General features: G+C 36.7%; 1 protein-coding gene across 2 annotated transcripts in view; it reads left to right on the forward strand.

The window, feature by feature from the left end:
- The window catches only part of sass6 (SAS-6 centriolar assembly protein), a 45417-nt gene that overhangs the window by 4076 nt on the left and 27184 nt on the right, over positions 1-14157 (forward strand). For both annotated transcript variants that reach the window (XM_073071563.1, XM_073071567.1), the window contains exon 2: positions 9848-9908. In XM_073071563.1, coding sequence (XP_072927664.1) covers positions 9848-9908 — 61 coding nt within the window. The remainder of the gene's footprint in view (positions 1-9847; positions 9909-14157) is intronic.

The following is a 14157-nucleotide window of genomic DNA, read 5'->3' on the forward strand; positions in this document are numbered from 1 at the left end:
CTTTGTGTAAAGGACCCACTTACATCCTTTTAAAGCTCTTAGTCGATTATAGTCTGCTTTTATCTTCTAGTTTCATTCTGTTTGCTTCCACTTCATGGCTATTGATTAAAAAAATCCCTTTTGCTATTGTTTGACAAGATTGTGATCTTAATCTGGTATTACTCTCAATTTACCTGATTAATGCTGGTTGTGCCACTTATGCAATGGAAATGCATGTTAATAAGAGTGACTTTTTTTTAAAAAGTATTCACCAATTTGAACTTGGCTCAGTTAAGTCTACTGAGAAGCATGGAGATTTATGGTACAAAAAATGTTTTGTCCAACAGTTGAGGGAGGAGTGAATTGTTTCTAAACTCCAACTTTTGCTGTTTTTATGAAAAATGAAAGAAGATTGTAAGACTTGGTTAAAGGCATCACTTGAGTGTACTTTGGATATACTTGTACACCACAGCTTGGAAGTCAGGGATATACTGGGGATTAGATGTCGCAGCCAACCTCTCTCTGCCTCCTGATTGGATTTTTGATTTGAGGACTTCCTATGAAGTCCTGAGCTGTGAGGTAGATAAACTCCTTATGCGGCTTCTCTGGCATTATTATAGCCATATCTGGCCCATGTAGGGTGACCCCAATCATTTAAATAAAGTCACCAACCTTTTATTGAAAAGATTAACTATTGGTTTATTTTTATTTTTCTCTTTATTTCTGTTCTGAATTAATAATAGCTTAATATGTTGTTTTTCTTAAATAATCTATTTAATTTTTTTTTAAATGCATGATTGGAGTTAAAGCTATGGGATACTTTGCCTGAAGGTCTCTCACACTTTTTGTGGGACAATTATGAAACAGAAGCTTTGGTTATTGTTCTGCATAGATGCAAATATGAATCAGACAGGAGGATTCAATCAGTTACAATATGGCCTATAACGGTACAATTCACTCATACAAAAGCATCCTTTAAGGAGGGGATAGGTGTATATGTATACATACCATGCATGTTGAATACCTGATTTTAATTGAACTTTTACAAAGGAAACTGAGCATAGGTTAAAAGATGAAATATTTAACATTGTTTACCTGTTACCTATTTGTGGCCACTTGTAATCTACTATTGATAGGCCTGGAAGCAAATTGTTTCTCTATTTGCTGTGGCATGATATTGAAATACTGAATGGAAATTAATAAATTGTGGAAACTGTGAAACAGTGGGGAAAGAGAAAAGGAAATAGATGAAATTGGATGAAGTGCTCTACTAGAACTTGAAAACCTACCTGACTCCAGGGATTCTTTGGATGACCAGAATTAGATTTGTTTCTTTTGCATTGTATATACATTGTATTATACTTCCAAGCTATGTTATTCAAAACATAATTTTAGATTTATGGGATCACCAGGATCTATGCTGATTCCATTGCAGGTTGCTGTAGTTTTACTGGGGAGAGATTTGATCCTGGAGCTCAAATCTCTTATCTCTTGTAAATCTTCTCAAGAATGTTTGATCATCTTAAAACTGATAATCACAACTGGATGCGTTATTCCAAGTTGTGAACTGACCAGTGTTTCATAAATGTACAAAATAATTTGGCACAGTCTGCTGTATCCATCTGTAATTGTAACTGAATCGTTTTTCTTCCTATAACAGTAAATGCACAATAGAAATGTGAAAGTAATTTAGGAAATACCTGCATTGGGTTCTGGATAGGTTTGTTCCTTTGAAACAGGGAAAGTGTGGTAGGGTTAAGGAACTATGGTTAGGGAAATGTAGAGCATCTAGTTAAGAGAAAGAAAGTACACTTAACCTTTAGAATACAAAGTTCAGATAGGGCTCTAGAGAATTAAAAGACAGCCAGGAGGGAGTTAAAAATAGTCTTCAGAGAACTAGAGGTCGTATGAGAAGGCTTTGACAAGCAGGATTGAGGAAAATCTCGGCGTTCTACATGGATGTAAAGAACAAAAGGATGACTAGAGTGAAGATAGAACCATTCAGGGATAAAGGACAAAATATGTGCCTGGAGTCAGGAGATAAGGGAGTATTCACCAACGAAATCGGCCTTGATGAATGTAAACTTAGCATAGAACAGGCCGAGATGTCAACGTCAAAGAAGGGGATGCGATGGATCTTTGTGTCCTCACTGGCCACAGGAATTGTGCCAGAAGATTAGAGGGTGACAAATGTTATTTATTTCTTCAAGAAAGGTAATAGGGATAACCATGAAAATTACAGTCATACATCATTGGTGGGCAAACTGTTGGAGAGGATTTTTAAGAGACCAGATGTCTGAGCATTTGGAGAAGTTAAGTCTGATTAGGAGTAGTCAGACATGTCTTTGTAAGGGGTTGATTGTGCCTCACAAGCCTGATTGAATTCTTTGAGGATGTAACAAAAATATATTGATGAAGGTAGGTAAATGACTTAAATAAGGACGTGGAAGGGTGTGTTAGTTTGCAGATGACAGGCAGGTTGCTGTTGTGGATAGTGGAGAAGGTTGCTGTGTCAAAGGGACATTGATAAATGTGGGGCTGGACTGAGAAGTGGCAGATGGAGTTCAGTGCAGAGAAGTGTGAAGTGATTCATTTTCAAAGGTATAACTTGAAGGTAGAATACAGGGTTGATGGTAGATTTCTTAACACTGGAGGTACAGAGGGGTTCTGAGGTTTACGTCCAAAATTGCTGTCAAGTTGATAGAGTAGTTAGAAGGCGTGTGGTGTATTGGCCCTCATCAGTTGGGGGATTAAGTTCAGGAGCTGTGGGTAATGTTGCAGTTCCCTAAAACTCTAGTTAGACACACTTAGAGTATTGTGTTCAGTTCTGTTTGTCTCATTACAGGAAGAATGTAGAAGCTTTTGGACAGGGTATTTACTAGGATGTTGTCTGGAAATAGAAAGCATGATGATAAGATGAGCAAGCTAGGGTTTTTCTCCTTGGAACAAAGGACAATGAGAGGTGACTTTTGCAGTCTAGGCATGGACTAGTGGACATTCGTAATCCTAATACAGCAGTGGCTGAGTGGGACCCCTGGTACCACAGGTGATACATTGATTATAATTGGGCAGAGGTTTCTTATACATGCCTGTTTGACGTCTCCAACAATGACTTGAAAGGTGTTGGAGTAGGCTGTTTTTTGTTTGCTGATAGCGGCACTCAGTAGCTAAAGTGCCTGCTTAACATTGACTTTTGGTGGTATGTAAACTACGGTTAGGATCATGGAGGAGATCTCTGTTGGTAAGTAGAATGGTCGACACTTTAGATATTCCGGGTAGAGAACGAGCACGACGAGACTGCTTTGTGAGCACCACAAAGAGTTTATCATGGAACACAGACCTCTACCTTTTGCCTTCTCCAAATCAGCAGTCTGGTCCATCCAGTGTATCAAGAAGCACTCTTTTCTCACTGACATATCCAGTGTCTCCAGAGTAAGCCATTTATCTGTGAAACACAATGCAGCAATTCTTCACAATTCCCCTGGAACAGCTATCTTGCCCTTAGGTCTTCAGTGTTATTCTCCATTGTCTGTACATTTGCAAATGAGACACTGTGCTGAAGTTTCATATTCTGATGCCAAGTCTGGTTTAGGGTCCTCCCCTCCTTCATCTCTTTTGACCATGGTGATACACTTTAATCCACTTAAAGGTATTATACCTGAATGCTTGAGAGTTAACACACTCTCGGATTGTGTTGGTCGTCGATGCAAATGACACATTTCACTGTGTTTCAATGTACATGTGACAAATAAAGCTAATTTCTTTATTTGAAAAATAATTATTGCTGCTGTAATCTGTTCATTCAACTGTCAACCCTGTTGATTTGAACCATTACTGAATTTTCACTTAACTGAAATTGTGTATATTTGCAAAATTCATGATCAAGATGAGCTTATCTTTTTTACGTCGTATCCCATATTCTCTTGGTGCTATTATTTGAATTCTTGAAACAAGATTAAAATTTTCATGTCCAAATTTAGATTGAGCACTGCCACCTTTATTGTTTAACTGAATTGTAAATGAATATGTGTATTCATTACTTCCTATTGATTACTTCTGTGAATTGGTGTAATTGGCTGATTTGGAATTGGGAGTTTTGACCTTAATTTCTCTGATCCAGTTTATATTTGGGCTATTAAAAGGAAATTGGCATTTCTTTAACTTGTAAAGAAAAATATATAAAACTCTAGCTGAGATTGAATGCAATTAAATCTTAATAGTGCAAGAACATGTATTAAATATGTTTGAGTTAAATGATTGTTGGCAATTTATTCCAGAAGTTACTACAAAAACTTTAGGAAATAATTATCAATCCAAGCATTTCAGGTTATGGTGATCCTGATATCTAGCATATATTTGAACAAGTAAATAAGTAAATGTAGCAAATGAATCATTAAATTAGTTGAATTACTGGAAGTGAAATTTCTTTAGATGAGTCATTAAACTGGGGCTCTAGCTGCTTTTATCAGCCAAAGTTTCAAAGAAGTGGCAGTATCTTCTCCTGAAGCTCGGCCAGTGTGTATCCCTCAGTCACAGCTGAAACATCTTTAATTCATTAACCAACTTGGCTGTGAGCTGAGTGACTGTCAGCTCTGCTGACATGTGTTATGAGATTAGTGTCAGTGTAGCTGAGACCTTTATTGATAAATCCAGAAGTTTTTTTTTCTACGTTTCCAATATTTCATGTGATTACACTATTTTCTGTTTTGATTGAGAATTAACAATCTGTGACATAACAATTTGGCTATTTTGAACCTCCTGCCTCATATTTAAAACTATTAAGCAAGATCATATGTTTTTTTGGACTAATATAACACCTGTGCAGCACCAGTCTTATCGTGTGTGACTAGTCGCCACACTATTTTGAGAAAACCAAATTACACTTGGTGCTAATAGGCCATCAGAAGTTTCTAGGTATCGGAAGGAGGCAGTGAATAGAAACCACACACTTCTGGAAATAAGATTTTGTTTACAAGAAAGACAATATGCACAAGATATTTACATGAACAAGAACAATTCAAAATTCAAACATCCTGTTTAGGTTCCAAATCTTAGATATCAAACCACAACAAATTCCTTTTTAATTAGAATCAGTTAATTAGATATTGATTAGAATAACCTTTGTTACTCCAATTTCTCTAACTAATTAGATCTAGTGTTATTCCCTATTTAAAAGTTTACAGACTAAACTTCCCTTTTTACTTATCCCTAGTTAGTTAGAAAACCAAATAGAATTAATATTCTCAAGTATTATAGTGGACTTCAGTTTCAGTTCCAAGTTTAAATTCAAATTCAAAAATTATATATCTATACAGCTTAATTCCTTTCACGACCATTCTCCAACATCACAACTCTTAAAGTAAATCTCATTCAGTAACTTATCAAAGTCTTTGCCAAAAATAATCAGTTCTTGCAAAAAATCAAATTCAGATTCTTCGAATGAAAATAAACTTAGACATCCAACCATATTGAATCCTCTGCGTCATTACACATTTCCTTCCCACACTGGTTCTTCAACTCTTGGGTGGCTTGCCATCATATTTCTTGGATTCGTTGGAATGAAATAGTTTATCATACGCAGAAAGTTAATTCACAAACTTGTACAAAACTTGACCAAGTGCCTTAGTGTGATTTTACAGAACTAATTCCCAACTACACGATAGGGATTTTGGACATTGGTGTCTGCTGATATTTTCTCGTTATAGCTGTAGCTTCAATAAATCTTTTATCACTATTGTCTCTCCTCCAGGGGTTTCACCCTGAAGGTTTCAAGTTAGTAGAGTGAAGATGCTCACTACTAATTCCATTCTTAACAGTTCATGTCTTCAGCTTCTAATCGTGGCTGTGTTTCTTTGCTTGTCCGTCCTGTGTCCAGCCCGCCCCTTCCTTGCATAGTGTTTTTTTCAAATTCTCTCTTTTTTAAAAATTGGTAAACCTCATTTTCATCTCTCCGCAGATAGAGCTTTCTAGTATTATAATTTTGGGTTCACTTAACCTGGGTTACAACAACATGCTAAGATTCTGGAGGAGAAGGACAAATAGCTTTTGCATTACAGTATAACTGATAAAATGAGAACATTCAGATCTAAGGGGACAAGGACACATTTTATGGCAATCATGAAGAGGGTGGAGAAGAAATGCATACAGTTGCAAGAAAAAAGTTAGTAAACCCTTTGCAATAACCTGGTTTTCTGCATTAATTACTCATAAAATCTGATCTGATCTTCATCTAAGTCACAATAATAGACACACAATAAGCCTAAACTAATAACAAACAATTGTACTTTTCATGTCTTTATTGAACACATTGTTTAATCATTCACAGTCCAGGCTGGAAAAAGTTTGTGAACCCTTGTATTGAATAACTGATGGAACCTCCTTTAGCAACAGTAACATCCACCAAACATTTCCTGTTGCAGCTGATCAGATTTGCACAATGGCAAGGAGGAATTTTAGACCATTCCTCCATACAAAACTGCTTTAGTTCATCAATATTCTGGGATACTTTGCATGAACAGCCCTCTTCAGGTAATGCCACAGTCTCTCAATTGGGTTAAGGTCTGGACTCTGACCTGGTCATTCCAAAACACAACTGTTTTTTGAAACCATTTTGTTGTTGATTTATTCTCGTCTTTTGGATCATTGTCTTTTTACATCATCTAACTTCTATTAACCTTCGGGTGATGAACCACTACCCTGATATTCTCCTGTAAAATATCTTAATTCAATTTTGAATTCATTGTTCACTCAAGAATTGCAAGTTGTCCAGGCCCTGAGGCAGCAAAACAACCTCAAACCATGATGCTCTTTCCACCATGCTTCATAGTTGGGATGAGGTTTTGGTGTTCATGTGCAGTGCCCTGTTTACTCTAAACATTGTGGTGTGCATTTCTGCCAATAAGTTCAATTTTGTCTCATCTGTCTACAAAACAGAGCAGTGGTTTTCTCTGTGGTGTTCTAACATGAAAACCATTCTTGTTTGGTGTTCTTGTAGTGAACTCGTGAACAGAGATTTTAGCAAGTTCTTTTTCATGTCCTTCAGCATTGTACATTGTGCTGTTGGTGTGATCTTTGCAAGACACCCACTCAAAGGAGAGTAGCAACAGTACTGAATATTCTCCATTCGTAGAAAATTTCTCTTACTGTGGACTGATGAACACTCAGGTCTTTAGCAATGCTTTTGTCGCCTCTTCCAGCTTCATGCATCTCTACAGTTCTTCTAAGGTCCTCTAAAAGTTGTTTTGATCGAGGCATGGTGCATATGAACAGATCTTCCTTGAGAAGAGGAGGCTTTGTCAGTAACCTGACTGTGTGTCTTTTTTTATAGGGCAGGACATCTCAACAACCCACACCTCCAATCTCATCTCATTGATTGGAACACCTGACTCCAAATTGCTTTTGTAGAAGGCACTACCCGAGAGGATCACATACTTCTTTGATCCTAGACTGTGATTGTTTAAATGGTGTACTCAGTATTGGCAAGAAGTAGTACAATTGTTTATGTGTTATTAGTTTAGGCAGATTGTGTTTGTCTGTTATTGTGACTTGGATAAAGATCAGACCATATTTTATGAGTAATTAATGCAGAAAACCAGATATTTGCCAAGGGTTCACAAACTTTCTTGCAAGTGTAGTTCTAACACTAAAGTTATTTTTAAAAAATGGTGAGAGTTGGAGGAATGAAATATCAAGAAGGAAGGTGAAGAAAATATTTGGATAAATATAGGAACTTGTGCGAGTATTAGATAATCATGGTAGACTTAAAAGGGAGTCCCTTAAAAGAATTTCTTCCCCTGCAGTCACTCATTCTTCTACACATACTTTTTTTGTATTTTATTTTCACTGCTTTCCCTGTATTTATTTTTCCCACATTCCTAGTATCTTTTGGTGACTGGTTTTAATCTCACTGACATCTTAACATTTCTTTTTCTGTGCTTACTTTGGAGTTTTACTGACTTTTGAATTTGTCTCCAATATTCTTTGCTGGGATAGTGTATAAAACCAAAATAAGTGAAACAGAATCTGAAAAACTAAAGCTGGAAGTGGAATCTAAATTTGTCAAACTTGGAGTAGGTATAAAGAAAAGAAGCTGGAGGGAGCAAGAGTAGGACATGGTACTGTTGACAAAAGAGAGTAACTATTCAAATTACTTATGATATCATAAGGTCATTGGCACTGCTTAAACTGGACAATCATTTGACTCATGCTATGCAGGACATTACTGGCAAGATTATTGTACAGGTAGTCCCTGAGTTACGAACATCCGACCTACGGACAACTCGTACTTACGAACCGAGGAAGGAGAATGCCATCCGCCATTTTAAACTGTTGCCGTTGACATTGTGTTGAGTGTTTAACTTTGTATTTGGCTTAAATTTTTCTTGGTAAGATTCACCCTGACACCCCCCCCCCCCCCCCCACCTTCCGGTCGGTTGGTGGCACAGTGAGATCAGCACCGGGCTGGCGAACGGAGGTTCCCGAGTTCAATCCAGAGAGAGACCGCTCCTATGCCGGGTTGATGTTGAGCTCGCAACTCTACCTCGTTAAAAAAAACACTGCCACCTCCAGTTTAAATTCCCATGCAGAATATTGTGGAGGATCAAATACCCAAACCCAGCACAGCCCCCACTTGTCCCATTTAGCCTGTTTTAGTGCGGTGGTCCTTAGGACCCAGCGGACCTCGGGACCTGCCACCCGCAGTGTTTCTGTTCCATTGACGGGAAGCAATCGCGATTGAAAATAAAGTGGAAATAATAAAGTGTTTGGAAAGAGCTGAAACGCCATCGGTCATTGGAAAATCGTTAGGTTATAGTCAGTCAACGATCAGAACAATTTTAAAGGATAACGGATAAAGTGAGAATAATGGAGCATGTGAAAGAGCCTGCCCCGATGAAAGCTACAATTATTACTAAGCAATGCAGTGGTTTAATTATTGGAATACATATGTTTCTTAAGTGTTTTATATGCATAGAAAGGTAAAATATATACTAAGACAAGCATTTGACTAACTGACTCTAAATAATACCGGATGTACTTGTTCCAACTTATGTACAAATCCGACTTAAAGACTGACTCAGGAACGGAACTCGTATGTAACCTGGGGACTGCCTGTACTAGTTATAGAAGTTCAGCAAAAAATGTCATTAGGAAATTGTATTGGTTTTGATTATTGTCTCATGTACCAAGATGTAGTGAAATCAAATCATTGCAGTGCATTGAGCTAAAATATGGTAAAGCAATAACAATGTAGATAACAATAAAAAACAATAACAATAAAAAATAACAATAACAATAAAGCGTAAAAGCTTCCAAAAATGCTATGCAAGGTACCTATAAAGTGCAATGAAGAAGATTGTTAATCAAGAGTCCATCTTATAGTAACAGTGGGATAGAAGCTGTCATTGAGCTTGATGGTATGTGCTTTCAGGCTTTTGTATCTTCTTCCTGAAGGGAAAGGAAAAGAAAGAACTTCCAAGGTGGGTGGGGTGTTTGATTTTCTTTTTGCTGTCTGCTTCACGGAGGTAAAAAGTATAGACAGAGTCCATGAATGGGAGGCTGGTTCCTGTGATGTGCTGAGTTGTATCCACAACTCTGCAGTTTCTTGCAGTCATGCACAGAGCAGTTGCTATACTATGCCATTATGTATCCAGGTAGAATATTTTCTATGGTGCAACAAGGGGCATGCCAAATTTCTTCAGCCTCCTGAAGAAGTATTCCTCTGTGTGAAAGGCTTAACTAACGCCTCGAGGGGGATAAATTGTCAAAATTCTTACACAAGTATGCTTTCAAAATAGTGTAAATTTGGTTTAAGTAGAGGAGGTCCATGTTTACTCTTAACTAGCCTTAATCTTTTGAACTTCTATTACAGGAGGGAAAATGTCCGCCTGACAGTAGGATGGCAATCTGGTTCAAATGCAATTCATAAAAAGGTACATCATATTGATTATCTTTGCCTGTAAATATCCCATAAAACGAATGTCTTCACTGCAGTTTTTAAAATGTCCAATTTGTATACCATCAAGTTCATTTTATATAGCATCGTTTAATATAGAAAATATTCCAAAAGATTATAGCAGTCCAAGCTATAAGAGTGGCATGAATGTTATTATGAAAAGCTTGATCAAATTACTGTTTTAAAGTGAAAGGTGAAGAGATGGTGGGGTAGTTGAAGTGGACTTGTTTACACAAAGAATTTCAGGCATGGTCTAGCTGGCTGAGAACAAGACCTGCAAGAGAAGGCATTGAAGAGAGAATGTAGAAAGTGAAGTGGTTCAAGATTATTTAATGTCATTTTCAGTATACAAGTGTAAAGGAGAACAAAATAATTGTTACTTCGTGTCCAATACAACACAAAAAAACGTATTAAGATAAAGAACACAATTAAAGAATTGCAATTAATATGGATACATAAGATAGCCAATATACATAAGTTTATTATACATATATAAAGTGACCTAGGTACAGGAAATACAGTGATTCTAATAGGAAATAAATAAAACTAATGGTGGTGAATAGTGTTAGCAGAAGAGAGCAATTATTTTGGGGAGGGAGGAATTGTGAACAATCTGTTGGTAACCAAGAAGTGATATTGCAAGACAGGAGACAGCAACTGAGTTAAGAAAAGGGAAGAGGGATTGTGGTAAATCAATGCTGTTAATGGATTTAAATAGCATTGTAATTGATAGGACAAGAACGGGATGGGAAAATGATGTAGAAGAAACTGCCAGCATGTTTTTATAATGGCTGTGAAAACCTCCTGAGTGTAACACTAAAGGTCTGCATATCTGGACTAGCTATTCCTCTAGCCAAGTTATTCTGATGTAGCCTATGACACTGGGATCTACCTGAGGATGTAAGAAGGTAGTTTATTTACTATCCATTTTTTAAAAATGAACTTCGCCAACTATTTGGTCTTTGGGCATTCTCACAATCGTCAAGGTAATACAATATTTTGTAAATAATTCAAGTGGTTGTTACTCTAGTAATCTTTAAAACAAACTTGCTCTTTGCCAGAGGATTAGGAATAGGGCAGTTACATACTTAGGTTTATCTTAATTTACAACTCCATAAATAATTATTCAATCAAGATTGAATAATAGTTATTTTAAAAAAGCGAAATTAGGTTAATATTATACTCACTGAGCTTTTAAAGATACCTGCTATCTGATTACTTGATTTTCAAATTCTTGGGGGTGATGGGGTCTGATAAGGTCTGATGTTCCCCCAAGTGCAGTGTTTCAGACATGGTCTAACGAGTAAGATTTATGCCATTCAATTGACAACTGTTGTCCATCCTTGTCAGTAAAATATATTAAGAAAATACAGATGCTGAAAGAAAACTGGAAGCAACCAGCAGTTCACGCAGGACAAGTTAGGAGAGAAATAAACTTAATGGTTTGCTTCAAAGACCCTTCATCAGAACTGTAACAGTGAGAAAACAAGCGTGTCTTAAGTTGTAGAGGTGGCAAGAACACAATGTTCATGCTCAGGTGCAGGCCAAAGTTGTCAAGTTAACAGTTGCTAAATCTGACAAAATTAGAAAAGCCGCAGGCATATCAATGGGGGGGGGGGGGGGGGGGATGGGATGGGAGTGGAGTGGAGATTAACCTGCAACAGTTAATGTTTACAATGTGTATAGTTGGGAGATTATTTCTGCAGGACATAGTTTGAATAATATAGATTGGTCATTGGAGTGGAATGGAAAAATTATGTGATGGGTAATCAGAAACCCAAGGTCGTCCTTATGGACTATATGGAGTTATTCTGAGGTATAACATGTTTTCGTGATCTGTTTTTGGATGATAACATTATGTCCTTTGAACAGCTATCTAATAAATATAATTTACCTAAAACCCATTTTTTTAGATATTTGCAAGTTAGAAATTTTCTGTATAATGAATTAAAGTCTTTTTCGAAAGAATGTCCATTGGACATTACAGAAAGAATTTTAGCCCTCAATCCTTGTCAAAAGGCTTTAGTAGCTATCATTTATAATATGATTATGAGTGTACAGCCAGATGTATCAGGAAAAATTAAGAAGGAATGGCAAGAAGAATTGCATTGTCCTATATCTACTGAGGAATGGGAAAAATTTTTATCATTGGTAAATTCGTCCTCTATTTGTGCTAAACATGCCCTAATACAATTTAAGGTTGTACATAGAGCTCACATGTCTAAAGATAAACTTGCTCGATTTTATTCTTATGTTAATTCAACCTGTGACAGATGTCATTCTGATGTTGCTTCACTGACTCATATGTTTTGGTCTTGTCCTTGTTTACAAAATTATTGGAAAGATATTTTTCATATTATCTCAAGAGTTTTAAATATCAATCTCCAACCGCATCCTTTTACTGCAATTTTTGGTTTACCAATGATAGATAATAATCGTCTATCCGCTTCATCTCAACGAATGATTGCATTTGTTACATTAATGGCTAGAAGATCTATTTTACTGAATTGGAAAGAAATTAACCCTCCAACTGTATTTCAGTGGTTTTCTCAAACTATTTCTTGTCTGAGTTTAGAAAAAATTAGAAGTGTGGTTTTTGATTCTTCAGTTAAATTTGAGGAAACTTGGAGACCATTTATTCAGCATTTTCATATGAGTTAAATGGTCTGATCCTAAACCTTACTGTTATTATCCTTAATTATTTGGATGGAGGTTCGGAGTTATCGGCACTACTGTATGTATTTAACATTATGCAATTGCCCATGTTGGTTAGTTTTTAAAGTTTTCTTTTAGTTTTTGTTGGGTTTTTTTTTTCTTTTTTTCCGACTCTTTTACATTAATACTATGAGTTTGGGAGGCATTATATATTGATTATTACATATCTGATTGTTTAAACTATTAATTATGTACTCTCAAACGTTTTGTATTCATACTTCACTAATGTTTTTCTTAAAAATTAATAAAAAGATTTAAAAAGAAAAAGAGTTATTCTGCAAAGCAGTTTTTTATTGTGTTGGTAGAGGGGATCATATTGTTAACACGAAGGGCAATAGAGTAAATTGGATTGAACAGTACAGCACAGGAACAGATCATTTAACCCACAATGTTGTGCTGAAACAATAAAATTAGTAATCAAATAGCCAACTGAACTAATCCCCTCTGCCTAAACAATGTTCATATTCTTCCATTTTCCTCACTTTCATGTGTCTATCTAAACAACTCTTGAATGTCCCTAATGTATCTGCCTCTAACTACCCAGACAGCACATTCCAGGCACCTACCACTCTGTGTAAAATGACTTGCCCCTCACATCTCCTTTGAACTTCACTCTCATATTAATTTCATTCCCTCTGGTATTAGACATTTCAACTCTGGGGAAAAGTTAATGTCTGTCACTATCTATGCCTTTCATAATCTTATAAACCTTTATCAGATCTCCCCACAGCCTCTGTTGCTCCAGAGAAAACAACCCAAGTTTGTCCAACCTTGTTATAGCATATGCCCTCTAATCTAGACAGCATCCTAGTAAACTTCTTCTGCACCCTCTCCAAATCCTCAGTCTCTTTCCTATAGTTTTGTAAAGCTGCAACATAACTTCCTGACTTTTAAACTCACTGACTAATAAAGGCAAGCATGACATATGCTTTCTTAACCACCCTGTTAACCTGTGTAGCCGCGTTCAGGGAGCTATGAACTTGGACCCCAAGATCCCTCTGCTCATCAACACTTTTAAGGATCTTGTTCTTAAGTGTACTGTCTCTTTACATTTGATCTACCAAGGTGTAGCACTTCACATTTGGCTGGGTTAAACTCCATCTGCCATTTCTCTGCCTATGTCTGTAATTGATCTATCTCCTGCTCTATTCTTCGCTGGTCTACTACTACACCACCACCAATCTTTGTATCATCTGAAAATGTAGTAGTCCACCTATTTATATTTATACATGGGCTCTCCTGGATGCACCTAATAAATACTGCCCTATGTAAGCCTCTTGTGCTAAGAAGGTCCCTAAGAGAAATTGAAGTCTCCCATAACAACCCCATATTCGTTCTCTGGGACATTAAGCACCCATTCCTGTTTCTCAACCAAGTTTGTGTAATTGCCACAATATTATAGTTTCATGTACTGATCCACACTTTAAGTTCATCACCTTTACCCATAATATCCTAGCATTAAAGTATAGACATTTCAAACTATCCATCCCATTGTATCTGTTACTTTGATA

Source organism: Hemitrygon akajei, chromosome 2 (genome assembly GCF_048418815.1).
Source record: "Hemitrygon akajei chromosome 2, sHemAka1.3, whole genome shotgun sequence".
Lineage (NCBI taxonomy): Eukaryota > Metazoa > Chordata > Chondrichthyes > Myliobatiformes > Dasyatidae > Hemitrygon > Hemitrygon akajei.